Genomic DNA, 27,568 nt, shown 5'->3' on the forward strand with positions numbered 1-27,568 from the left:
CCAGGAACACGCGCACACGCTATTTTTCACACAGCGGGTGTCCGTGTTTGTCGGTGCCCCTTTGCACCTCATTTGTCCTAGAGGGCCACTGTATGGCCCATTCATCATGGCTGTATATGGGTGCTTTTTGTTAGCGCACATTTTGGCGCACATTTTTTTCAGTCACAGGGGCGCTACCGCCTGCTTTCTTGTGGCGTACTTGTTTGGCCCTGTGCGCGTCTTTGACCGTGCGCTGGTTTGCCCTATTCGATCCCATGAATACGGGTTGCAGGCGAGTGTGTGGGCGTTCCGCGCACTTGCCTCCTGTACTTCCCCCGTGACGCCCATATTTTCATGCGTTGTTCCCCATTCCGAGTGTTACGCCCCATGTTCCGCCTACTTTTGTGATGTGCGCCGCGCTATGTGCAATTTCGCAGTGGCTGTGGCGCACCCTGTTGGATGACCTGTGCGCCGCACATTTTTAGCGCACATCCAATGTTTTTCTCGCGCACGGACTTCCATGAATCGCTGTGCACTGGTTTCCCTGCGATTTTCGCACTTGCACTGCGATTTTCGCACTTTTCCTGCGATTCGCACGTTTTGGCACCTCTGCGCGGGAATTTTCGGCGCACATTATTTCCATGAATCGACCCCTTGGTTGGGACTCTCCCAGGGGCCATCCACCCAAGAACAAGTCAATGGGATGTGTTTGTGCCGTTAGTTTCCCAGACCCCCCCTTGTTTTGCATAAACTAACTTTGGGCCTAACCCTAAATTACTAGGGCGATCCAGACGTGGACCCCTTGCTCACTGTTCTTAGAGAGGCACAGCTTCACCTCACTGATGATGCCCAACAAGGCTGAAACACGTGTATGGGGTTGCTGTGGTACTCTTGTTCAGAGGAGAATTGCCTAGCATTTCAGTGCTGGACTGCCCCTGGGCAGGACAAAGACTGATATGCAGGGTAATTTCTTCTCTGTGAAAAGAACAGTGAGCTAAAGACTTGGTTGAGACTCAATGGGCTGTGTTCGTGCTGGTAGAGAGTTTCCCAGAACCCCCCCTTGTTTTTGATGATATTCCAAGGTGTAACCGTCAAATAGCTCATAAATGATTCCAACATATGCCATGCGGTCTGCTCTGCCAAGGCACGCTCATGGAAATGTGTCTGCAGTGCATGGCCACAGGTAATAATTGGTATCCAGTCATTTTTTCGAAACCCAAAGTTTTCAATACAAATCTTGAGAATACTCTTTGTAGCAAAGTCATTTTTTCGAATAGTCATTTTAAAAAAAAAGAAAATGATTATCATATTGAAATATATCTAAATGAAAAATGAGGGTTAGGGTTGGGGCTTGGGTTAGTTTAGGGGTTAAATTAGGGTTAGGGTTGGGGCTAGGGTTTAGGGTTAGGGTTGGGGTTAGGGGTAGGGCTGGTGTTAGTTTAAGTGTAAAAATAGAGTTAGGGTTGGGGCTTGGGTTAGTTTAGGGGTTAAATTTGGGTTAGGGTGGGGGCTTGGGTTAGGGGTCCCCCCCCCATATAAACAAAACTTTAAAACGTTACAAGGGGCTGGCTAGTGCTGAAATGTCATCACTGGACTGCTCCATGTAACGTTTTAAAGTTACAAAAAAACATTGAAATGCTACTTTTAACATGTGAAAGTGCATTTCAATTGAAACCAATCCATGTCTATTGTCGATGGATTGGTTTAGAAAGAAATGCATTTTTGCATGTTAAATATAGCTTGTCACAGCTTTTTTTTCAAAACTTTGTTTTCGAATGTTTTGTTATTCAAAACTTTTTTTTTCGAAAAAATCACTATAAACCGTAATAACCAGCCAGGACTACAGGTAGCACCACTGTGCCAGGGGAATGTACAATGGCCATAGCCTGGCACGATGACAGCGGGCCATGGTCATATATTGATAGAGCATCTGATTAACATTGAATAGACATTGCCTAAAATATCTATTAAAGCCCTGGTTAACCTGTGACAGCACTGAACCTTTTCAAGTAATATTTAGCAATGCAAATACAATTCTTCCCTGGCCATACAGTGATGATAGTATCCCACCTGAACTGTGTTGGCAGTTATCAATAGAGCAACATTTTACATGAGAAGCTGTAAGAAATACTCACATTTTTGCATAGCAATGGGGGGTTATGGGAAGCAGTATCGTGGCTTGTACTAAGAGATTGAAAGATAAGATGTTGTTGTCCTGTGGTACTAACAATAACAGCAGTGTGATTATAATTCTCAATGCTGCCAGCCCCATATTCATCATAAATTGCAGCCCACATGTGGCTGAAATCAAGTTGTATCTCCCGTTTCCACTCCAACATGTTTGCCCTGCGTGACCGAGTCTATTGCCTATTCATGCTCAAGGAGTTGCCATCCATGTCTGCACCAACGCATTTGTTGTGGACCTTTTTCTAATGAATTTCTGTGACCTGGACTAAGGCATTCCAACTACCTTGAACATTACTTGGTATAATATGAAGAGATACTCCAGGGTGCATGGGGTAAGATCTGATCTTTACTGCCCGCATATGGTCACGAGGGAAGCTGCTGGCAAAGGGTATTCTTTGGGCTGCCAACTTCATAGATTGTGGACTTCCCACAGAGGGAAATGTCTTGGCAGAAGCAGAGCACTTAGCCCGTGATTGGCAGGCTCTCTCCAAATTCATCAGCAGAGGCTATTGGGTGTCGCTGTAACTGGAAACAGCAGATGCCCATGAAGGCAAAACCCAGGCATAATGTGAAAAGGATTCCTCCATGGATCAGAACCAAGCAAATCTTCTTGGCAAGGACTTCCTTTGGCTGTTAAATAAGGTCATAGCCATGTACGGTTTTGTGAGTAGCTAATACCTTGCTTGCCATTTCAACCATTTTAGATGGTGCTGTCTTCTGCCAACCGTCTGCACGCTGGTGATGCAGTCCAATGCAATAATTCATCTACTACTGGGATTTCAGGGCAACCTGAATGCCAATGTAATGCAATTTTGGATGTTTTCATCATGTAACACCTAATTCAGGGAAACTTTCCACCCACCCCAAACCAGGCGCGCACAATTTTCCTGTATTCAATAAAGTTATTTTTATGAATCTCTGACCCCAATTTAATAACATTGATTCCTTAGAGTTTCTAAATAGAAATAATTGAATCCATTTAAAGATAAACAAGTCATACATCCATGGATGCTAATAACACACTAGTCATTTCAGTTTTCAATGGTACAGTTATATAAATAGAAACATCTGTAACACACTCTAAGCGTGCATGCACCATGGAAAGAATGCACAAGAGTTCAAGATGAATCTTTCAGTTGTTACAAAGCAAATTAACTCAAATAATCCCTGCATATCCAGTTCTCTTTATTTGGCCTTGACTCAAAATAGATAGCACCCCTTTACTTAATAGACATGTGAGGATTTCAACAGCATTCCAAATACTCAATTGCAACAAACTACTAGACATTCATGTATGCAGGTGACTTGTAGAAAAGGAAATGCATGTTCAACATGTGTATAGGCTAGATTCCTTTCAGTGATGTTTTTTTGTATTACTGTGTAAAAGCATCGCCCTCTCACTTTCAGTGGATGCCTTAAACAGCGAGAGTATGGGTAGTGAATAATCATCCTGTCCATTTCGTCTAGAACAACTTAGCTTTAGGAACAATCTTCTGCTTAATGGTATACCAAGGACTTTTTGTAGGTATGCACACAGTGAGATGTCAATTTAATTCCTCAATAATATTTCTATGTTAGACGTAATTACACAGAGTAAGAGTGAGGGGATCTTGCTGCAGACACACCATGGACCTCGTCTATAAAATATCTGTTTTCCAGAGGTGCATACACTCCTAAAATGTTCCCTTAATTCTCGGGATTTACAATCAATGTATATATTCCCAGCCCTCAGAACTGACAAATCACAGGGCCAGGATTGAATCTAATTACCTTTATAGTTTCACTGCCCTAAGGATTAGTTCCCCTTTAGATCATACTTGCATATGCATTTTGGCTATATCACAGAGAGGTGGGCACCTTCTTCAGCACTGGTTCAATTCTCCCTCTCTAGGAACATGTGGGCACAGCTTGTTTGCTGTTTCTTCAACTGCAAAAGACCTTGCACTTGAACTCCTACTAGGCTTCACTTTAAGGGCACTGGTGATAATCAAAATGTTTTATTTATTTATTTATTTAATATTTATATTGCGCCGGTAGCTCGCGAGCCTCGGGGCGCAGAAAAAAGGACACGAGAACGGACGGAACAGATAGTGATTAGACAGAGCAGACGGGACAGTCACATAGAATTAAGCTAACTGAGGTATATGCCGTGATGGCCGTTTATTTGAAGATATGGGTTTTTACCTGTTTGCAAAAACGCGAGTAGTTGGTTTCCAGTCTAAGGTGGTCTGGTAGGTTGTCCCAAAGGTTGGCTGCAAGGGTTGGAAAGGCTCTACCTAAGCCACTTTTGAGCTTGTGAGGTGACGTAGCAATTTTACCAAGTTGGGATGATCTCAGTGTTCTATTAGGAACGTATGGTTTGATCCTAGTTTTTAAGTAGGTTGGTGCCTTTCCGTAGATGCATCTGTGAACGATGGTTAAGGTTTTGAAATGCACCCTATCTTCGATTTTCAGCCAATGAAGCTTCCTTCTGGAGTTGCTGATATGTTCTGTTTTAGTTTTGAGCTTGACAATTCTTACCGCGTTGTTCTGTACAATTTGGTAGCTTTGTAGGCATTGCTTGGAGGCACCCAGGACTAGAGCGTTGCCATAGTCAAGGCGCGATAAGATGGTGGCTCTTTCTATGGTCGCACAATTTTCCTCGGATATGAAAGGTCTGATGGCTTTTATTAGACGGAGGTGGTAGGCACAGTTTTTTTTGATGAACTGTACTTGGGCGTCCGCACCCAACGATGCTTCTAGCAGCATACCTAGGGTTTTAACCTTGCTTAGGACCGGAATGGGGGTATCTTTAATGTGGAAGGATGTGTAGGATGAGGGTAGCTTAGCACGAGCAGAGGATGAGCCGAAAATCATGAGTTCCGTTTTTTTTCCGTTTAGGCACATCCAATTGGAGTCCATCCATTGCTCCACGTGGTTGTATATCGTGGTAAGTTGCTCGCTATCTTTCTGATAATTGCCACTTAGTTCGAATACAAGCTGCGTGTCGTCAGCATAGTTAGTGAAATAGGTGTTTATGTGGTCTAGAACAAGGCATAGGTATTTTAAGTAAAGATTGAACAGTAGGGGTGACATACTGGCCCCTTGGGGAACTCCACAAAGGATTTCTTTTTCGAGGGAGAACTTGTCCCCCAGTGCACTCTGGATATTCTGTTTTTTAGAAAGGACATTATCCATCTGATGGCTTCATCAGAGCAGTTGGTGTTCTTTTTAGCGCATTCTGGAGTAGGTTATGGTCGAGGAGATCAAATGCGGCGCTGAGGTCGAGTAGAACGAGGAGGCCTGTCTTACCCTTGTCAATAATACCGAGCATTTTGGTCTGCAGATCTAACATGGCCGTCTCGGTACTGTGTGCGGGGCGAAAACCAGACTGCTGTGGGTGGAGGGAATTAGATTCCTCTACGTGTGCCTGGAGCTGCATGGTGGCGATCTTATCCATGATTTTGAGGATGAAGTTGCAGTTTGTTATGGGTCTGAGATTATTCGGATCGCGTTGGTCGAGATTGGGTTTTTTTACCAGAGGGGTTACTGTGACTTTTTTGATGGCATTAGGGACTTCCTGGTCTCTAAAAGAGGCATTAATGATCTTTGTCAGGATGGGGGCGAAAATGTCTATGTTGTCCAATATTATCTTAGGTGGAATGATATTCTCTGCACAGGTCGTGGGTTTCATGGTCGCCAGTACTTTGATCATTTCGCTGTTGTTGGTCTCTGTGAACTTGAAAGTTCCAATACCTGCTGTTGCAGTCTCAGCTGGCAGAGTAACTGTCGTTTTTTTGTTGGTCAGGGAATTTATGATGGCGTCCCTGGCTTTTGAAATTTTGTTGAAGAAGGCAATCTGGGTGGCATCGCATTCTTCTTGAGAGGGTAGGAAAGGAGGGGTAATGGCTTTCGGTTTTTCTATGGATTTAAGGATATTGAATAGTTTGCTGGTGGAATTGGTGGCTGTAGAAATCTGTTTGTTATAGAAGTTTTTTTGGCCTCGGTTATCATATGTTTATATATTATTTCGCTTTCCTTCCAGCGGACTTTATTGGCTGATGAAGGATTTTTTAGCCATACATTTTCTCTGTTTCGTTTGTCCTTTTTTTGTTCTGCAAGTTCTTTGGAGAACCATTGTGGTTTTTTTTGGGTGGGTCTAGTTGATTTAGTTTGAAGGGGGGCAATTTGGTCCGAGAGTTTCTCGAGGTGACTAAGTAGATTTGCTAACGTTGTTTCGCAGGAGTCATTCTCGGTTTGGTTTTTATCCACTACAGCTAGGCATTGTATGAGGTGGTTCCTATCAATGTTTTTGTAGTTACGGTGTGTCGAGAGGGTCGGGCAGTTAGGGGTTTTGGGTTTGCGAAGAGGCAGGGTGATGTGGAAGGATATGCTATGATGGTCTGACCAAATGCAGGGTTCAGTCTTAAACTCTCGGGTTTCGAGATTGTTAGAGACGACCCAGTCAAGAAGATCGCCGTTGTCCATTGTGGGCTCTTGGTTGTTGATCTCAAAGTCAATGTTGTTTAGGGATCTTTGAGGTTTACTAGCTTCTTTGTCTTTTGTATCGCCAAACCAGCGGTTAAAGTCGCCCATGACTAGTGTGGCTGTGTTGGGTCCTTTAAGCATATTGAGTTGATGCGTTATTTCATCGTTGAATTCTGGGGTGGACGTTGGGGGCCTGTATAGGACAATCAAGTTTAAACTACTGTTAGCCGTAGGGGTGTGTTTGAGGTGCAGTATTTCACAGCCTGTACATGCTATGCTGCTGGGAAACATAAGTATAGAGTCTCTTGCGATGACTGCTACACCACCCCCTGGCCTTCTTCTCTGTTTGAGTAGAAGATGGAGTAGCCTTCCGGGACTGCGATGTCGCAGGTGGGGCCGATAGGGTCCTTGAGCCAGGTTTCAGCTATGCAGAAGATGTCTATTTGTTCATTGACAATCCTGTCATGAACATATTGTGCATGTTTATTGAGAGAACGCATGTTAAGCAATGGGTCCAAAAGCAGAGCAATCTATTCCTTCTCATTCTTAGTGTTATCGATTGTTCCTCTTCAGCTCCATCAATGAGTGAGTGAACAAGTGAGTCTTTCAGTCTGTCCCCATGAGTGTGTGTTGAATCTTTTATGCAACAGTATCCCAACCTTTTTTGAGGTGTGTATAGGTGTGTATATTTTCCCCAGATCCAATTGGTCAATGTATGTGATTGGACAGTGTTCTAAAAGTGACAACACAGTAGACATACCACTCTGCAGTCGTCTGGGAACATTAATGAAGAGGCTGTCTATTGGGAGTAAATTCAACACCCTCCCATTTAACGTACTGTCATCTCAGAGTTTTCTTGTATTAAATATTGTAACATTCTGAAAAAGTTAAATTTCCTACCACTTTACTAATCGGCTTACACGATTTCTCTCTCTGGCACGAATAAAACAACACAATTTTAATCAATATATGACCAATGATTTCTGAGTTACCAATTTTTACATTTAACTCACTTCTATATTTATATTCAAATTATTTTCCCATCTCAACGTGATGAGCTCATCCCTGAGGACACTATTGTATATAGTTCACTGGCGTGTGCCATTTCTGCACCTCCAAATACAAATGTGCTTAATTTGCATAATTTTCTTTACATCATCAAATAGATCATCTCAAGCTGAACGCTATACAAAAAGAATAATTTTGCTGCAGCATTCCTTCTGGGTAATATCACCAGACATATGAATCGAATAAAACATTTTATTTTTACACAAAAGATAGAGAAGCATCATTGGCTTCTTTTTCTTCCTGGTATCTGGTGTCCCTACTGTTAATACAGAGCAGAAAAGTATTTATGATGGGGGCCTGGATTTAGTAATGTCTTTGAAATGTCCTCTGGGTTTTAAAACTTCAATCCCTGCCCCATTTGGACCAGTCCCTTAGTCTAGTTGATTTTCAGATAACACTTTGTTTTTACAGGTATCAAGGTTCCTTTCCTCATGGGAACACTGGGGGATGTAAATCTGAGATTAGGCAACACAGTTCCGCTGGTCAATCTGAATTCTCATTAATAGTTAATTATCTGAAGCCCACCATACACAGATGCAGCCCATAGAAATGCTGCATTGGGACTCATTGCAATTTCAGCTTCTTAGTGACCTAGTTGTGGAAAGTCATTATCTCCATTGCTGAACTTCAAATGAATTCCAACTCCTCCGTAGTTCAAGGCAGATCAGTTATATTGTTATTTACTGGGGTTGGTGAATTGAATAGATTGCCAGATGTTAGATTTCAAGCCTATAGCTGATGCTTGTTTCAGGTTGGTGTCTCCCAATTTGCCACTATTAAAGTTACATTTTTCTGTGACCTTACATTTGACATTTTCAACCAAAAACACAGCCGTTTATCCATTGCAATGGACCATCAACCCCCTGTCAAAGGTTCCTTGATTAATTTCTGCAAAGGAAATTAACACACACAGCAGCATAAAATCCAAGCCCGAATCCGTTTTTCTCTGTCATAAGCAGTTCTCCATTTCCATAAGAGTTGCAGTATATTTTCTTGTACTTGAAATTTTTAACTCAGGCCTATATTTTGATGTGAGGGACTTGAACATATTGCACATGTGTTTTTTCAAATGTTGTGCGCAAACCATAGCTTACATGTTTATTTTTAAAATAGCATCTTGCTCAGCATTTTTCCTTTGGATTAGATTTCCCTACTATACAAACCTATGGTATACACCATGAGGGAATGCAGCCCAGTCAAAAGAGCAGTCATAATGTTGAATTAATATAACTTCAACTAATTTTGAATGCCTGCTGTGATTGGAAAATGGAACACAATGGGATGTACACAGGGAAGCGTAATAATGGCACACAAATTAATTGAATATTTACATAACACTGGAGTCTATGAACGCTATGGAAAAGCCTGTGCAGTACCTCAGGACAAACAGGTGCAGAGGGAGACATATTATTGAAAGTGGGGTTATCAATGGATCCATGGACACTGGTTTGCTGATTCATTTGGTCAGTAAGCTAGTATACATATGTATGTATGTATGCATGTATGTATGTATGTATGCATGCATGTATGTATGTATGTATGTATGTATGCATGTATGTATCAATGTGGTTTTATGTAGTTCAATCATAGCTGGCAGCAACAGTGCTTTGTAATTTACAAACTGGTGCAACAGCCAATACTGGGGCATACAATGTACTGAGGTTCATCTTGCTATTTGCATTTGCTAAATACTGATGTGCGTAAGCATTAAACTCATTGTAAATGATCTTTATGAATAATAGGTAAATACATCGTTTGACGCCTTAGCAAATACTTTAGATTTTAGGTTGACGGTTTAATACTAAATTGTTGAGTAGGTAGAAGGATCATTCATGAGTACCACAATAAAGTGGACGCCTTTCATAGATTGCATGAAACTATATGTAAACTTCCTTTGGCAGTGCTAATTTCCAGTGCATTTGCTGAACGGAGCAGGTGCTTGAGCACCCTTTCTTTTTTAAGCTCATTATGAGCCTGGTGGTTGCTGATATTGGTTCATGGAAAAAGATGTTCACATTCTTTTTGAACCGTGCGATGGTATCATAAATAAATAAATAAATAACACATCTGTTCTCAGGGTTGTGACGAGGTTGTTAGAGTATTTCAGACCTTACACTGTGAGGGACCTCCCTCCATGCTTCACTCATTTCAACCTGGGTGTAGTCATCTTGTTAATCGGTGATGAACAGCTCAATGACATTAATCAGCTCTCCAGTTGTAATGAAGTTGAATTTCACAAACGTAGTTAGATGGACCTGGTTTACTGTGGCTGCTCCATCTGATCGTTGCTGAAGTACAATATCGGCTTGAATTTTGGCAATTCTATTCTGAAAGGCCCTAGGACGAGAGTTGGCCAGTTGTGTTGAGGGATTGGGAAGATTACTAGCTTGATGTGGGTGGGTTAGTTCATTGTTGATTTTGAAATCGTCTTTAGTTTTACATTGTGCAGAGGAGATACCGTTTTGATGGTTTCGTTTTATTTTCTTCTCACACTGGACATGTGATGGCCATGCTATGCTATTGTCATGCTATGAATTGTGCATGCCATGTTGTCATTAGGTGACTTTGATATCCTCTATGCATGTTCTATTTTGCTGTCTGTTTGCTGTCTGTTCATTTAAGGCAGCCCAGTATGTCATTACCCATGTATTGCTACTATGCCTTGTGTCACATAGTAACCATACACCAATAAAGAAACACATGTTTCTGCAAGGCATGGTTATTCCAAGTGCAATGAATCTTTCCAGATGGTACAGGTAATGCTACACAACCAACACAAACCTGCACAAGCCAGGAAAGTGTAACAAGGAGGTGATTGCAATACCTGCTGCCATAGCAATAACGGCGGTTCCCATTCCAGTTCTCTGTCGCGGTGTAGATCTAATCTAATGTACTTCAAATACACAGTGAAAGGGCTGGTAACCTGGCTTTCTACCTATGCATTGGTCAAGTCCCCTATCCATCATACCATGCAAGTGTGTGCCAAATCCGAGTGGCTAACTGCTGGGCATGGCATCAGGCATTCAGGTTCTTCCCCTTAGTCAACTTTCTAGTCCAGAATGGCTCCCTCTGTGTAACTGACAAACGTTTGCTTTAAGGCATAGGAACCATGGACAGGAATTCCATGTCAGAACCTCAGCAGTCAAAGTGAGGCCAGGAAATTGGGCAGTTGATTTGAGGCATCTATATGACATTTAAGGATTCGGTTATATGATCAGATAATGCCATGCCAAACATCAGACGGGGTGCATAGTTCTGAGGGCAGTGCACGGTCTTGGTGGGCAAATCTCCATAAACGCCATTGCAGAAGTCGATGAAGGCCATTACGACTGCGAGGATAAGGGTTAGTATACGCACCAGGAGCAGTAAGAGCAGATTCTTTTGAGGAAGGAGAGATGGCGAATTCAGGTATTGCTACAACAGTCTTTTGGAGCTCTAAGGATGACCCAGAGTAAATGCAGCAGCAGGCTCAGGGGTAGATCAGCAGCAGCTGGTCGCCTGTCAAACTGCAGGGGAAGTGACTGGAGTGGATGTAGAGAGGCCACTTAGTCTGTAGTCTGATATCAGTCGCAAACATGCTTCTAATCGGGAGACAGTGTCCAGGCAAATTTGTATAGCTAATGTTAGAGAATGCTTGGATTAAAGCATTAGGAGCGGTGCTAAATGTAAGTTGCACTGGTTCAAGTGTAATTAGCATAAGACTAATATTTGCCTTGCCCTAAAAAACATATTCCTTCATTGCATCAGGGCAAAGTTTGTACTTGTAGTGATTTGGTTCAAGTGTAATTAGCATTAGACTAATATTTGCCCTGCTCTAAAAAGCATAATCCTCCATTCAAGGCAAAGCTTGTACTTGTAGTGATGTGCCCTGGTTAAAATGCTTTTAAAAGCTATATTTCTTGCTCTTGGGCAATTATTTGCTCTTGCACTGGTACAAAGTTTCAGATAAATCATCCCAATACTTTTGTTATTGCTATACCAGTCCCACAGCAACACTGGATGCTCATTTGCTTCCAGACAAACCTGCTCCATAATCCAATGATTACAACTGAAACCAAGCCAGAGACAAGCATTGTGACTCTTCCCCACATATCCCACCAGTGGGTGTTTGTTATCTGCTGTTGCATGCTCGCCCTATGGAGGAGGGTATTGTTGCTTGCCTTCCATACACCCAAACACACTTTCTATTGTTTCAAATATACATCTCAAACGTGGTCATCTGTACCTTGATAAAGCAAGGGCCCGGTTCACCCTTTCTTCCAGGCCAACAGTGCCGATGGCCTTCCAGGTCAGCCAGAACTTGAAGGCATCGGCTCGACGGCTGCACTGGATTGACTTGTCGCCTGTGTCACACTTGACATCGTAGAACTTGTCCTGCTGGAAGAGGTAGGAGGCGTTGGCAGAGTGGCATCTTTGAAGCAGGTTCTGGACCAAAAAAAGGCACACCCGTAAATGCAAGTGATTACCTTGGCAATGCTGATACAAACTAACTGACAATATAAGATGCATTTTGTCAAGTGCTTCCTCCTAAATTAATACCATTTCCCCCTACCTCACTGTGATTTGCATTTCATAGGAGCAATGTTAATTATATGAGCAGCTACATTTAAGAACATATCAATAACTTTTAATGAAACCTGAGACTCTCTGGATATGAACATTTAAAAACCTTTTTCCACCTACAGATTAAGGCTACCAGCCACATGTACTCCCTACAAATAGTCAAATATGCCTAAAAACGAACAATTGGAAGTAAAATCACTGTCAAAAAATATAGGACGTAGACACACACAAGTAGTCTGTCCCCCTGATGCCACTGCCACCAGCTCCATACAGTGCATATAGTGCCACAGGAAGAAACCTCGATTACTGCATGATCCAAAGTGTTAAATCATCGGTATAATTTTAAGGGGGTGGGGTGGGGCTCAAGGGTTTTTGCCCACCAAAACTTGTGTGGCACACCATTTTGTCCCATTCATGTGTCAGGGGTCACTTTCATGTAGATGTCATGGCCCCCGCAACATTTTCAGCAAAGTTACTCGGCTGGTTAAAAGGTATCTTTTAATGAACCTGAAAAACTAGGTGTAAAGAAACATTCATTACAAAAAATATATGTTTAACAGGTAAAACGTATCTTTACTCACTTGTAGAATAATCCCATTGAGAATGGGGCTTACTTTTAAGCTCCCAGACAATAATAAAACACTTCCACTTCAAAATCTTATCTGGAGAACTGATTTGATATGTATATTTTGAGAACGAAAGAGATAAGGTGAGGGGGTATGCTAAGGTCAGACAGGAGGGCAGCGTGTTTAAAGGGGCACAGGGAAAGGGGTATATGATGTTCTTACCAATTATGAGGAAGGAGTATAAAGACCCTTTGCTGGTATTTGATGTATATATATCAAACACCAGCAAAGTTATGGTGGGTTTAAAATGCTTGAAAAAAAAACATCTCCCACCTAAAACGTGAAAGTAGAACAAGCTATTTCATCAATGTCACACACAGCACAGCACCACCCAGTGGTGTTATTCTGCACTGTACTGCACCCATGGCACACGGATGGTTCCTAATAGGGGGGGGGACGGTTGCAGTTGTATATACCCTTGAATGGTGCCCCATTGATAAAGATTAGTAAAGCCTTGACTTTTGAGCTAATTTGCGTACCCTCAAATTCATTGCCCATCTGTTGCCAAACTTAATAGTGTGCTATGTGGTTTACTTTATATGTTTATCGGATGAGGTATATCATATGGGCCATTTACCCCTCTCTTTCTTCATTCATCAAGAGTTAGAGATTAGGACCTCTACTTGACAAATAATGCTTCTTACTCTAGCTCTTCATATATTCCCCGCAGGGGGTAGTGATTTATTCACACATTATGTTTGACACCTTCTCTTTGCTCTGTGCACATCTATTCTAAATTTTTCTTTCAAATTGCGTTTTTGGTTTATGGGCTCTGCTTCACTGATTTCTTCATTAGTTGCACTACAACCTGTGATGCATTTCTGGTTTGAGGAGAAGGTCTGTTTTACTTCGGAGATAAGGTGCACATTTTGAGCTAATCTTTACGCATGCCCTACTAGTCATCACGGCTTTCGCTCTCCATCTTAGTGCTACATTAGTGTGTTTGAATATTACATCAGCTTTTCTCTTTTTACCTCAGGGGTCACATCCATTCCCGGTCCTGAGGAAGGTGGCAAATACATTTTATCCACCGAAACGTAGATCAGGCGTACCTTCTGATTTAGTTCTGTACGCCCGCAGTGCTGAACAGGATTTTCTCACGGTGCTACACGTAGACCCCTAATCCAGATTCATGTTGGACTTTGATTTCTAACCCAGGTTGTTGCTGGACTATAAAACCTGAATTTACTGAAACTGGGACTCTGAATCCAGGCCCCCCCTGTTGGACTTTCAACTTGAACCCATTGAAGCCATGATCAAAGTGGCGCCAAATTCTGGTCTTTAGTGTTTCTTGTGATATTAATTTTCATGAACTGCCACTATTAGAGCGACTGAAAAATCATTGGGACGTACGAAATTTCTTTTGTGTCATGTTTTATTCTTTACTTTTTGTTCTGATAGTATGGTGTAAAATTATTGTATATGTGAACCATTTGTAAGACCTGTTTTCGTGTTTGTTTTCAAATTGCAGAACTTTTTGCAAGATTTTTTTTTTTTTCAAACTGTATATAATATGCTTGTTCACTGCATTCAGTGCTTTCATTACATGTATGAGCAATTTACATTTTATAATCCTTTTTTATTTAGAATAAAAGAAGATATTTTGGATATAATTCAATTCAGTTGAATGCGTGTGAGCCCTTAGATTTCAAGGGACTTAATGTAAGACATAGAGAGATGTGTTACCTCCACATATATATTTACAAGTTCCCTTTTTCATTAATAGGTTACTACTGTTAGGACACCCCACTAGTTGTGAAATACACACTCCTTTTGGGTTCTGTCCACTTCATCACACTGCAGAGACAACTGAAACTAATGTAAATAAGGATGGTATAGTGCAGTGTCTTTCCTACCAGTACATACTCCTCTTTTCTGTATGTGGTTTACTTGAAACATTTTGTTGTTTTTAAGCACATTGACTGCCAATAATATTGTTCATTTTTGTGCCATGTGTTTCAAAAAACGAAAATGACTCGGGCCCTTGCGAATGGTACATGAAGGGTTTCATTGTTATGTGTCCTTGAATACATTGCACTAAGAATGTGAAGGAGTAAATGTGTCAAAAATCCACAAAGAAATGATACGATTCACTACATTGAAAGCTGATGTTGGAATGTAAAGTTTCTATTTCAGAAAACTGTGTTTTCAAGAGGTTGGTACTCTGCTACATTGAAGAATGGATTTGCAAAACACAATGTAAGCAAGATTTTAAATAATCTTTATTGAAGTATGGATTGAAAGTGTGCTGTGTGCCATATGATGACCGTCCGGGTGGATGAATGTCCATTTTGAGGCAAAGAATAGACATTGTACGTGTGATTTGTCACTGAAATGTATAGGCAAAATAAGAAGTTACTGTCTATATCTAACTGTAAGATTGTTACGGAAATATGTTTTTGCCTTCTTGATTTTATATAGTTATATAATCCCGATGTGTGCATGACATGGGTTCAGCCTACCGGCCAACGGCTTTTTCAACAGTATTTGGACAATAATTATTAACAACTTCTATGTAGTAACAATAATCTGCGATGCCTGCCAGGTAACAATCTGTCCTTTCGCGGTTGCAGTAACAAGGGAGCGTATAGGATCTAGAAATATGTGGATGTTAAAGTGTTGTTTTTATTTCAATTTTAAAGCGCTCATTTCTCCTCTGTAATGGTGTGTACATTATTCGTTGGTCATGGAAGATAGTTTTTGGTGAAAAATGCATTAAATAAATCTATGATCGGATTTGGCATTAGAAGATCACTGTTGACAGTTTTATTGAAAATGAGAATGATACAAAGTTCGGTAGCTATGAACTGTATTTGAAAAAGTTAACCAAGTTTTCGGCGGCTTAATTGAATGTTTTTTCACTGTGTCAGAATGAAAAATACTTGTTACAGTCCCAAGTATTGTTTTCTTACAAATAAAATGTTTCTATCATTTCTGTAAAAAGAAAGAAACGTTTAGCATTTGTTGTAGATGTGTGTGCTTAAGTTGCTTGTTTTGGGTTAGATAACCTTATGACGTTGGTGATGACAGGGTACGTTTGGCTACGCCGCCCACTAACATCATTGAAATAGGTGGAGCTTCTTTTGAACGAATAGTGATGTTAGCATTATGGGTTCGCTAATGTAATGAGTGCCGCAAGGGATTTTGAAGTTATGCTGATGGAATATTATTGAGTCTATCTACTTTATTGAGAAATGTACAATAGATGGAGTCTATAAGATCATTTGAGTTCCATTTTTTAACTGTGAAAGGTGGTTCCTAAACAATCCTTTTTTTTTCTTTTGCAGGAGAGATCAGAAAGTAAGGTGGGGAGGGAAATGAGGGAAGCGACACCAGCTACTAATATGGAGGGATAGGTGAACAGGGGAAGATGTTGCTTGTGTGTTACATCTAAGGTAGGGGCAGAGTCCCGCGTGCTCCTTGACTACAGCTTCAAAAGAACTTTGAAATTGCTCCCCCCTGCAGAGTGGTGTGTTGTAGTATATACAGAGTACTGTTGTCTTCGAAAGATATGGATCAACAGTCTCTTTTATCGCATGCAAGGCAGCTGGTGGGATTTTGTGTCCCACAAAAGTAGGCTGTGAGGTTACAGAATTGGTTGAGGAAGATTCTATGAAAGGAACAGCCTTTCCGAAAGCATTGCCGTGGTTGGATTTGGTGTGGCAGTGCATGGAGGTGTTCCCATAGGAGTACTGTCCAGATAGTCCACGACTGAGTAAAACTTTGCACTTGGTGCATTTTACTTTGGTAGCTTTAGCCTTTGGTACATTCCCAACAGTGTTAAATAACTGCCGCACTCATGATTCTCTCTGGGTGCTACAGGTAAGCACTTCCTCTACCTCATCTTCTTCTTATTGTCTTTGGAATTAGTGCGCTTTTTTTGTTCTTTAGGTCCTCCAGCTGTTGGTGGTGGTGGTTCTTAGGGAGAAGGGATGGCAACAACTGATGCCATTTTTAAGATAAACAGCAGTTTTGTTAATATTCTTCCAAATATGTGCTGTGTACTAGATTGTTAATGGATAATGAGTAAGAAAAGGTGTAGGAGCTGTGCAAGGGTGCATTTTGAGCTTGGAAGTTCCTAGATCAGAAGAAAGAGCACTATGAAAATGTCTGCGAAGCACGGATCTGATTGCAAAGTGCAGACGAGTTCACGAACAAGTCATCATGCCGTGTGTCGCATGTACGTGGTCACGTGACACTGCCCAGAAGGTCTGTGATGACGTCAGATGTTTGCAAATGTCGACATTCCCAAAAACAGTGGAAAAAGTTGCAATAAGTGCATGCAAGTGTTACAAATTATGCTAGAATGAGAAAAATGGCAGAGTATTAATGTGAAACTTTGTAAATCGGACAGAAATATTGCTATATTGAGGAACGCATGATATTAGTAAGTTATAGGACATTAGCATGCACTAGTAAAAACCTATGAAATTCACTGAACAACTTTGTTAAAGGGACATTATGGTTAAGTTGCACTAATAAAAACCTATGAAATGTAATGAAAACACATTGTTAAAAGGACGTTATTGTTACAAGTAAAACCGAAAACCTGCACAAATGTGCCAATCATGGTGAGCTAAGCAACTATAACTTGCACACCACCATGCAGTGGTAAGACTAACACACAGGACATTAAAGATGACATCACAAAGATGTCAACTACCGGCCCTTTACGAACCTCACATTTATCTACAAAATCTTGGAAAAAGTAGTCACTACACAACTACTCGCCAGAACTGTCCCTTTTCCTTTTTCAATGTAGAACATGACTTTTAAATTCCACACTGTATTCAATGTATTGCATGACTTCATTCTCCAAAGTATTGGGTGACTTTTAGGTTTCCTCTGTGTTCTCTGAACTGTATGAGGGGGAGGGGTCGACCCAAGAACCAGTTCTACTGGTTGCCCAGCTGCAGCCTGTAACAAATTTCCACTCTTCCTCCCACTTGACCCCACCCCATATTTTCTATCTTTCCTCTGTCCTGGCATAAAACCTCTCTGTGCCTTGCAAAACAAGTTCCTCTAGTTGTGTCCATCATGGGTGGTGGACTCTGGAAATCCACTTCTCCCTCACTCTGTAATTATTCTGCCCTCTTGAAGTCACTCAGTGAGCTCCTGACCTCTTGCACCCTTTTTGGGAATCTCCTCCATTCCCCATTCGAGCAATGAATCTCCCCTTGGGGCCACAACAGCTTGTCACTATATAATTTCCAGACTCCTCTGACCTTGGGATCACACAGAATACCTGAACATGTGTGCCCTGTTCTGCATCCCGTCTTGTCCGTAAACCATGCAAAATGTGTCCTGGCAGCAGCCAAACAAATACTTGTCTGGGTGGGAGTCGGGAGCTGATCCTGGAGGAGGTGAAGTGACAAAACTTGTCCTAGCAATAGTCAAGCAAACACATGCCTCGGTGATGGGCTAGCCCTGGAGTGGGTGCGATTAGCAACCTTATATAAGCCTGGGGAGAGAGGACTGGGCAGAGCTCAGGAGGCCACTTTCACAGGTACCTTTGTCTTCCCTTTCCATCCTTCCTCTCCTTTCCTTCTCAACATGCTCTACATTTCCACCAGTGGGACTTATGGCCTGCTTGCCTTGTCCCCCTGTGTCTCACTCTCCCTGTGTCTCTTCCTTGTTCTCTCTCTCTCTCCCTCTCTCTCTCTCTCTTTCTCTCTCCCTCTCTCTCTCTCTCTTTCTCTCTCTGTCTCTCTATCTGTCCCTCTCTCTCCCTGTGTCATCTGTCCCTCTCCATTTGTGTCTGTGTCCCTCTCACTCTCCCTGTGTTTCTGTCTTTCTCTCTCCCTCCCACTGTGCCTCTGTCTCCCTGTGTCTCTGTGTCTCTCTCCATGTGTGTCTCTCTGTGTGTCTCTCTGCACTTGCCTCTCTCTCTTTCTTTTTCCCCCTCACCATCTCTACCAACTCCACCCCTAACTCCCCCTCCAACCTTTTCCTTTCTCCCTTGGGGTTCCATCTCCCCCTTGCATTCAAGAGTACTCCCCAGGCTCCTGGGTTCCATGCCAGTGGGTGTTCCTAGCTAGTCCAGTGTGTCTCATTGATCCTATTGGCAATGAGTTTACTCCTCTTCCTGCAATAAATCTGTTATTGGTTTCTACAAAGTCTTTGGTGCTTTCATTGTGTACCCACGTTTCAGTGCAGCCTGCCTGTTATTACCAGAGGGGACACCCAGTCCATCTGCTTACACAATGCTCCCCCACCTGATCTGTTGACTCCCTGGTCCCAAACTGTAGCGCTGACTGGTGTCTGGGGGCTTTCCCCATTTTGGCCTGCCTCCCACTTCCACAGAACCAATCAGAACGAATCAACAACATCTCTTAAATTACTGTCAGTTGGGGTTCCATCCCTAGAATAGCATTGAGACAGCCACTACCCAGGTGGTGGATGATGCCCTCCAAGTCATTAAAAGGGTGACTCGTTCCTCCTCGTCCTCCTTGGCTGTATTTGACACAGTTGACCACCATAGTCTCTTGTCCCTCCTCGCCGATAGGATGGGATTCTCTGGCACTGTCCTGAATTGTATTATCTCCTATCTTTTTGGCAGACACGCAGACACCAGCCCATTGGGATGAACACGTTGTATCGTGCAGAGTCACCCAAGGCTCCACCCTCTAATCGTTACATGAAGCCTCTGGGTGCATTCTTCAATGACCCCAATATAGCCATCCACCAATACATGGGCAATATTCAGTTGTACACAAGAACGCAAAGCCCACAAAACATCAAACAACCATGCGATTACCTAGCCATCATCCAGTCCTGGAAGTAAGTTGCCTAGCACAAACTTAACGAAGCAAAGACCGGGTTTGTTCTCATTGGTCCTCCTGCCGAACAACAACTTGTTCAACAATGGCTCAATGAAGTGGGCACAGAAGGATTTAATCCACAACTCTCAGATTCAGCAAAATCCTTTGTCTTCACCATCGACAGTAGCCTGTCTTTCAAGAAATTGTCTTCACCATCGACAGTAGCCTGTCCTTCAAGAAACATATCATCAAGAAGGCCCTAACAGCCTGATTCCAAATCTCCCTCCTTCACAAAATCAAACCCTTCATCCCACTGGCCGTAATACAGGTCTTCATGACCTGGCACATCGATGGGGGAAATGCCCTCCTGACAGGGCTCCCAGGCACTCACTTGGCTCCCCTAAAAGCAGTCCACTAGGTTGGAGCATGTTGTATTAAGGGTGGAAGGAAATTTGACCAAATCACCCCATTCGTACGCAAACCACGTTGTCTTCCTATCCAGGCCAGGATATTGTTCACAACAGCATGTATCATCTACAAAGCAGTCACGAGTAGAAAACCTGCATACCTGGTAGCTAAGATCATTTCTAGACATTTTATAAGCAAATGTCTGCGCTTTATTGATTACGCACAAAAAAAGAGACAGGATACAGAAGTGTGCGTACATTTTGGGAATCACAGTGGAAACTCTTGCATTAACGCCCTGCCTGGCTTTGCTCTTGTCACTGGGGTGTGACCGACTGTACATACAAAACACAGGGAATAAGGCTGACTATCCCTATCTTTTATGCAAATGCACCATCAGCGTGCCCCTAAGGTGGGTGACTGCACAGGCATTGAGATTTGGTTCATCTCACACGCTACAGCTTGTAGGGACATAAAGTACTGACTGTAAACACAACAGTCTCCCCTTATTAGTGCAGTAAAAGTAACACAAGGTGAGTGGTCGAAGAGTATTAAAAGAAGTAGTGGAACTATGTTCCACTGGCCTACCCCACTACCCCGCTCTCCACAAACGCCATCGTCATGCTCACACCCACACGCAATACAAACCCCCAAACAAACACACCTGCTGTTTAAGGGAATGTTCAGTGCAGTGCAGTGAAGTGCTATGTTCAACTCCTTCCAACACTTTTATTTGAAAATGAAATCATTCCGCAATGGTTTCGCTTTAAAATAAAAGTATAGGAACAGTAAAACTTAAAAAATGAAAGTAGAGGAGCACTGCTTCTAAACGCTTCCGCCCACTTTGACCACTGCCCTCGGTTAGCTCCCGGAATGGGTACTGTATCGCCCTGAAGAAATGCCAGTGCAATGCACACATTCTGCACATCATGTTTGCCAATATGAAACATGAAGCATTATGATGACACAGGTACAGCGTTTCTACACGGTTGTGCATGTTGTTTTAAGCGCTATAGCTTTTGCCCCATGCAAACTTAATACATGCATTAGGAGTATGTGGGAGATCTCAAAGTGCTGACCTTCAAGACTGTCATTTGGGTGCAACAAGGGTGCCAACTTGCAGTCTTGGCTTTCCCATAGGTGCCACTCCTGCTGCCTTTGCAATGACCTGAATCAGAGTTCCCAGGGGTATTAAGCAGAAAGCAAACAGAAAGACAAGGCAACATGCCTCGTGCAGAAAGCCATGCTTACACTCTGTGCTTCCGACCCCGTGTCCATGCCCCATATATGTAGTAGGAAAGGGCCTGGAGAAAAGGGTGATTTATTTCCTTTCTTCTGAACCAAAGACCACTGACTTCAGAGAGACCACAAGACGAGATACAGTTGGACCCCACTCCTGCTTCTGTAATTGGCATATTGCAAGGCTGGCAGACCACTAACAACTAACTTTTGCTCATGTTCCCATGCCCTGCAGCCAGTGCCACTCACCCATGTGCCACAGAGCGGAGGACCACTAGAATGAAGCTGCTTTGGCCTTGGCATCCCTAACAAGCTATAGGCTATGGCCAACCACACCAAGGATTCGTGGTGGGCTTCCCCTTGTGTGGCTACAGAATGAAAGAGAACCCCTAAACGGGAAACATGCATATTTTAATCATCTGTGATTTTGTTTCATGCCCAATGAAAGCATGACACATGTTTCTACCGTTCCAAAAGGTATGAAATACACTTCACATTAACCCCAGGTATGCTATTTAATTCTTTTTCGAGTGCAAACTGTCCTAATGCTGACTTAAGCATGCCAGTCATGGGTGCAATACACATAGAATTACACATTTATGTGTATGTCTCTGTTTGGCATTTAACAGTCTGTATGAAAATGAGTCAGACAGTGCGTATCGAATTAAATTAAATGAGGAGAGAGCTTTGTGAGAATGAATGCATTTTCCCATCGTGTGCATTTATCTCCCATACAGACTTTTGACTGTGAGAAATGCTTCTCTGTTTCTGCTAAGAGCAACCCTTCCACCTACTTCACAGATTAGCCAAACTAGCATTGTCCTGCGTGCCTTGCATTCGTACTTTCTGGAGTAAGGCATTATGGCACATGTTATCTTCTTTGCCAACCAAATTTGTTCTGAAAATGGTTAAATGCAATGCTGTGGCATTGAAGCTCACACCTGCAAAGTGTTTTTAAATGGTTTCGGAATAGGGACCTTGTTCCACACTAGAAGGAACCAGAGATGACAATGTTTCACTCTAAGATCCTCTCAGAAGGTGAGTATTATGCATTCATCTAGCACATGATTGTCTGTGAAACATAGTACTGCTTCATGTACATAGATGGCACCCAGGATGGAGACATTGTTGTTTGTACAGCAAAACCTATTTCTCCTCTTGCACACCGCACCTTCACAACTTACCTGAAGCCACAGGCTCACTCCCCACACCCTGCACGCACATAAAACACAAACAGCGTTGCACAACACCTCTGCCATAAGAATGAAGCTGCTTTTAACTACAATAATTCGAACTGTAGCTTCCCTCATTACTCTCTATCTCCTTAAACAAAATACTCCCCCTTTAGTTCATAGTACACCTCTGCTGCAGCCATACACACACTATTCAGACATGGATGACTAGCAGGGTCTAGGCCACCCTCACATAACTTTAATGGCTGAAACACACACACGCACAATAGCACCTCCTAATTCTCCCACATTTTTCAAATCCCATAGCTTCGAGGGCGTCCAACCAACAACACTTTGGGACAATAATCATGATGAAAGGCGATATAAAAATGACAAAAATGAATGAATGAATATATATATACTGCAAATGGTTAAAATCATCGCTTTGGCATTGGTTATGGAATAGAATGAAGGGACTATAAATGCAACAGATGAGATCATACTCAAATTTAGGATGGTGCTGTCTCAAAAACTGCAGCAAAGAAACAGATTTTGTTTAGAACCAGCAAAAGCAATCCAATCTGACAATGTGACAATAATCCAAAATGTCCCGCAGATTGTTCTTTTCTGCCACCAACTTCTTGCCTACTGTAAAAAGCTGATTACTATTTTGAGTAATATTAAGCATGCATTGAGCATGCATATACGTTGATACCCCCCCAAAAAAATCTATTTGATCTAATCAGCTTTTCGATGACCTATATGTTTTTCATGCAATGCCAGTGCGCACAGAGGCCTGAGGGTGAGTGGCACGTTATAAGAAATACAAATAAATAAATAACTAAAATAAAGGCTTCTGTCGCTGCTACAGGGGAACTGTGATCCAAGAGGACCGTAACCTAAGAGAATCCTTTTATTTGTGGGCTTCTGTTTGAAAGAAAAATACATGCCTGCTGTACACAACCAAGCAAGACTTATATATATACTGATAATGGCATTCTCTGCGGATTCTACATGGCCTGGAACCAATCGCTGGTAAGACTCAAATTTGTGAACTGCAAAAAGGATAAGACCTATACACAGGCCATCTCCATATGAGCACCCACACTATGGAATATTATCCCTCTCACAACCAATCCAGCCCTCTCTCTACTTCATTTCAGTAGAAAGTCAGAATCCCCTCTTTGTGTAGCAGATAACATCGCAGAAATTATACCACAAACTCCTATAGCAACCAGGGAGCTTTGTGCATCTAATCAACTTCCCAGGAAGGAAGGCCTTGGGCCTCATTACGACCCAGACGGTAAGGGGTTTACGGCGCCGTAAACAGCGCCGACCCTTACCGCCTGAGTACGAGGTCCCATAGCGCCATGGCGGATTTAACACCTGCTTTTAGCAGGTGTTAAAATCCATGGCGCTAAGGGACCATGGAGTTAATTACGCCACCGTAATTTACGGTGGCATAATTAACGCCTTCCCCACTCCCATTATGCCCTATGGGGCAAAAATGGGAATGGGGAAGGGTAAATGGGGATTGGGGACTTACCGCCCCGCCAAGGTCGGAATGGGGCGGTAAGTCCGCCAACCACCATGGCGTAAACGTAGTTTACGCCATGGTGGTAAAGTCACGGCCCAGGTGGTAACTTACCGCCTGGGTCGTAATGAGGCCCCTTATCTTTTTTTAAAAAATTATTTTTAATTCTTTTATTTATTTATTTATTTTCAAGATGTTCAAAAAACAAAATATACATTACCAAAAGTTCAAACACCGTATCAAACATAACACTCAGTGTTTCATAGGTACAGAAGCAAAAACAAAGTCCAAATCATGAATAAAAATTGAAACATTTCTGATAATACAAGACACATTTCGTTTCAATTGCAATATAAGATACCTAATCCAAAATATTACAATTAATTTTAAAAAAAATAAGAATAAATAACACAACATAGAACATTACAAAGACATACAGACCACACACAGACTACATAAAACAGAACAAAAACAAAACAGGGGGAAATCCTCAACTGATACACATAAATAAATCAGATAGTCGGATCCAATAGAAACAACTAATCCTCAGATACACATTCACCATATAGATCTGTAAATGGTTTCCAAAGATCTTGATACTTATTTTCCTTTCCTTGTCTCACAAACGTCACCCGCTCAAAGTTTGACAATACCAACAAATCATGAATCCAATTCTCTACTCTAGGCTTCTTTCTCGTCTTCCTCACATTAGTATTTGTTTCACTGCGACCACAAGTGCCTTGTCAACCAATTGTCCATATTGACGAGCAACCGCACAACGCCCCCTACCCGACAACAGCAACACCTGCATAGGCATCCTGGGAAAACGCACGGACAAAATCGCCTCCAGCCTATCTAATATCTCCACCCAAAATTCTAACGCCTGAGGACAATACCATAACATATGGATCAACGTTCCCTTCTCCTTCCCACACCCCCAACACAAGTCATCAGCAGTCAATCCCAACTTATACATACGCAATGGAGTCCAATACAGATGCCCTAACACTTTCAAATGAATCAATCTCAACCTGAGATCCAACCTACTCCTATAACCTACATTCCAATTAATTCCCACTCCTTTTCTGTAATATCACATCTCAATTCCTGTTTCCACCTCTCCAATGCTTCCCTATCGGCATAAACATCCTTAGAACATATCGGCTTCCAGCCGGTATAAGTGCATACCATTTGCGGCGATGACATAAGAATCTGACCACCCGCCGATACCACTTCCAAAGAACCTGACAGCATTGCCAACCTTTCACTCAACAGAGCTTTCAATTTCACTAAACTATTTCGTTCTCTCCCTGCCAAATGAAACGTCCTCTGCAACTCCTCGAATGACAACATATGGCCATCAAGCACCACATCTCCGATACATAAAATCCCTTTCGAGACCCAACTTCTCCAACAAAAGGATTTATTGGCAAATTGTAAACTCGGGTTAAGCCAAATAGACGCTCCATAGTGTAAGTACAAGTTCCCTTGAAAGAGACTCAACCACCACACCAAAACCTCTTTAGACACCGCAATAGTCAGAAGTCTACTACCCCTCCCTGGCAGACATCCCATCGAGGTAACAGCATGCAACGGAAAACCATTCAATTTATGCCTTTCAATAAGCACCCACAAGGGTTCTGGCCCATTCCCCACAGAAAAATAATATGAAGTTTTTTTTCAAAATAAACCCTCTATAGTAGCGTAGATTGGAAAAATATATGGGGAAATTGATTCATACATCCCAAGTGGGGTTTTTACGGGATAGATTTGGTTATGATAATATCAGAACTTTGGTTGATATCATGAGTTTGAAACAGGAGGATCTATTGGATGTGGCCTTGATTTTTATGGATGCTGAGAAAAAGTTTGATAGAGTGAGTTGGAGATTTTTGCAGTTTGCAATGGGGCAGATGGGATTTGGGAATACATTTCTAGGGATAATCAGTTGTCTTCAGAGTGGTGCCAAGGGCAGGGTTTGGGTAAATGGTGTTTTGTCTGAAGCTTTTGGGTTGACAAGAGGAAATAGGCAGGGATGCCCGTTGTCACCCTACTTGTTCAATCTTGCTTTGGAGCCATTGTTGGCGTATATATGTGGGGAACGAAGAATTAGGGGCCTGGAATTTGGTAATGTGGAAGTTAAAGTCCTTTCGTATGCAGATGACATGGTGGTGATTCCAGAGCGAGGTAGTGTGGTCTTGAAAGATATCTTTGATAGGATGAGTGGGTTATCGGGACATAAAATTAATTGGGACAAAACGGAGGTGTTTCCAATTGATAGAACTTGTGTGCGTGGTTACTTTTTAGATTGGCTGTGTAAATGGACTACGTCCCATGTGAAGTATTTGGGTGTTTATCTGACTAAGGATGTCAAAGAAATGGTGGAACTTAATGTAGGTAAATTGGTGGCTGTCTTGAGTAAGGATATTAGAAGATGGGAACGTTTACCGATGGGGATTTAGGCTAAAGTCAACGCTATTAAGATGACTCTTTTGCCAAAGATACTTTATGTTGTGCAATCTTTGCCTCTGAAATTTTCAAAAAAGATGCTGGCTCATATAGACCATGTTCTTCAGAACTTTCTATGGGGGGATAAAAAGAGACCTAAGATTCCTAAGTTTATTCTGACACGTAGTACTAAAAATTGGGGGTTTGGGTACCCAGACTTGGAACGCTACTATGGAAGGCCTTGTCTTTTGATGGAAGCTCACATCTCATTCTGCTGCCTATCGCATCCCCTGTGCTTTTGCAGCTCACCCTTAAGCCTGGACAACCGGTCCCCTTCTCTGTCCCTGCTCCCTTCCCCAAGTTACCTCCACTACATTTACTTAACTTCTCTCCCCTACGCCACTTGTCTGGCTGCCACTCGGCTCCCTGGCTCCCTGTGCCACCACTCCGTGGGTCATGGAAATGGAAGAGAGGCTCCACTCAGATCCCTGCGTTCCCCTACTAAGGTGGTCATTTATTTCAATCTCCCTTCCCTGACTCTACAGGGCATTCGCTTGCCACAGCCCATGTTATTGTCAAGTTGCAAGGCCCTTAGCAACTTGGGTATTGGCTCAAGCATAATGTCCCTCCCCTCAGGCTATTACATCCATTGGCCCTTGTTAAAGGCCCTTGTTTCATTCGGGCCTATTAACTTAGGTCAAGGGCCGTAACCAGCCAATAACTGACCTCGGAATGCAGCATTATTGCATAATTCAGCACCTATGATAAACAAATATCCCACTCCAAGCTGTGCTAATCCCTGGCACTCTTTTCTACTTATGTCAATGTATTCCATACCCAGTGTTCACCTAAGCTACTTCAGAAAGCGTGTTGCAATCATTGTACCAAAACTGAGATCAGCAGGATCGGAGGATATCTGGATGGTGGTGCAGCCAGTTGAACAATCTGTGAAAATGAACAGTTTTCAGATCCTTCTTGAAGGTGGTATGATTTTCTTTGCTTAGCACACTGAGTATGAAAGAACTCATCCTTTTGGGCTGCTATTTCTTTCTGCAAAATGACCACATTATGCCTTGGCCCTATTGGGTTAACCAGCATCCCCAATTCAATGGATTTGGG

At 42.3% G+C, this 27,568-nt stretch overlaps 1 protein-coding gene across 1 annotated transcript in view; it reads right to left on the reverse strand.

The window, feature by feature from the left end:
* Positions 1–27,568, reverse strand: part of GADL1 (glutamate decarboxylase like 1) — a 689,547-nt gene that overhangs the window by 200,984 nt on the left and 460,995 nt on the right. Inside the window, exon 12 of the mRNA XM_069648800.1 lies at positions 11,927–12,126. Coding sequence (XP_069504901.1) covers positions 11,927–12,126 — 200 coding nt within the window. The remainder of the gene's footprint in view (positions 1–11,926; positions 12,127–27,568) is intronic.

The sequence above is a fragment of the Ambystoma mexicanum genome, chromosome 2q (genome assembly GCF_040938575.1).
Source record: "Ambystoma mexicanum isolate Mex_15411 chromosome 2q, UKY_AmexF1_1, whole genome shotgun sequence".
Taxonomy (NCBI): Eukaryota; Metazoa; Chordata; class Amphibia; order Caudata; family Ambystomatidae; genus Ambystoma; species Ambystoma mexicanum.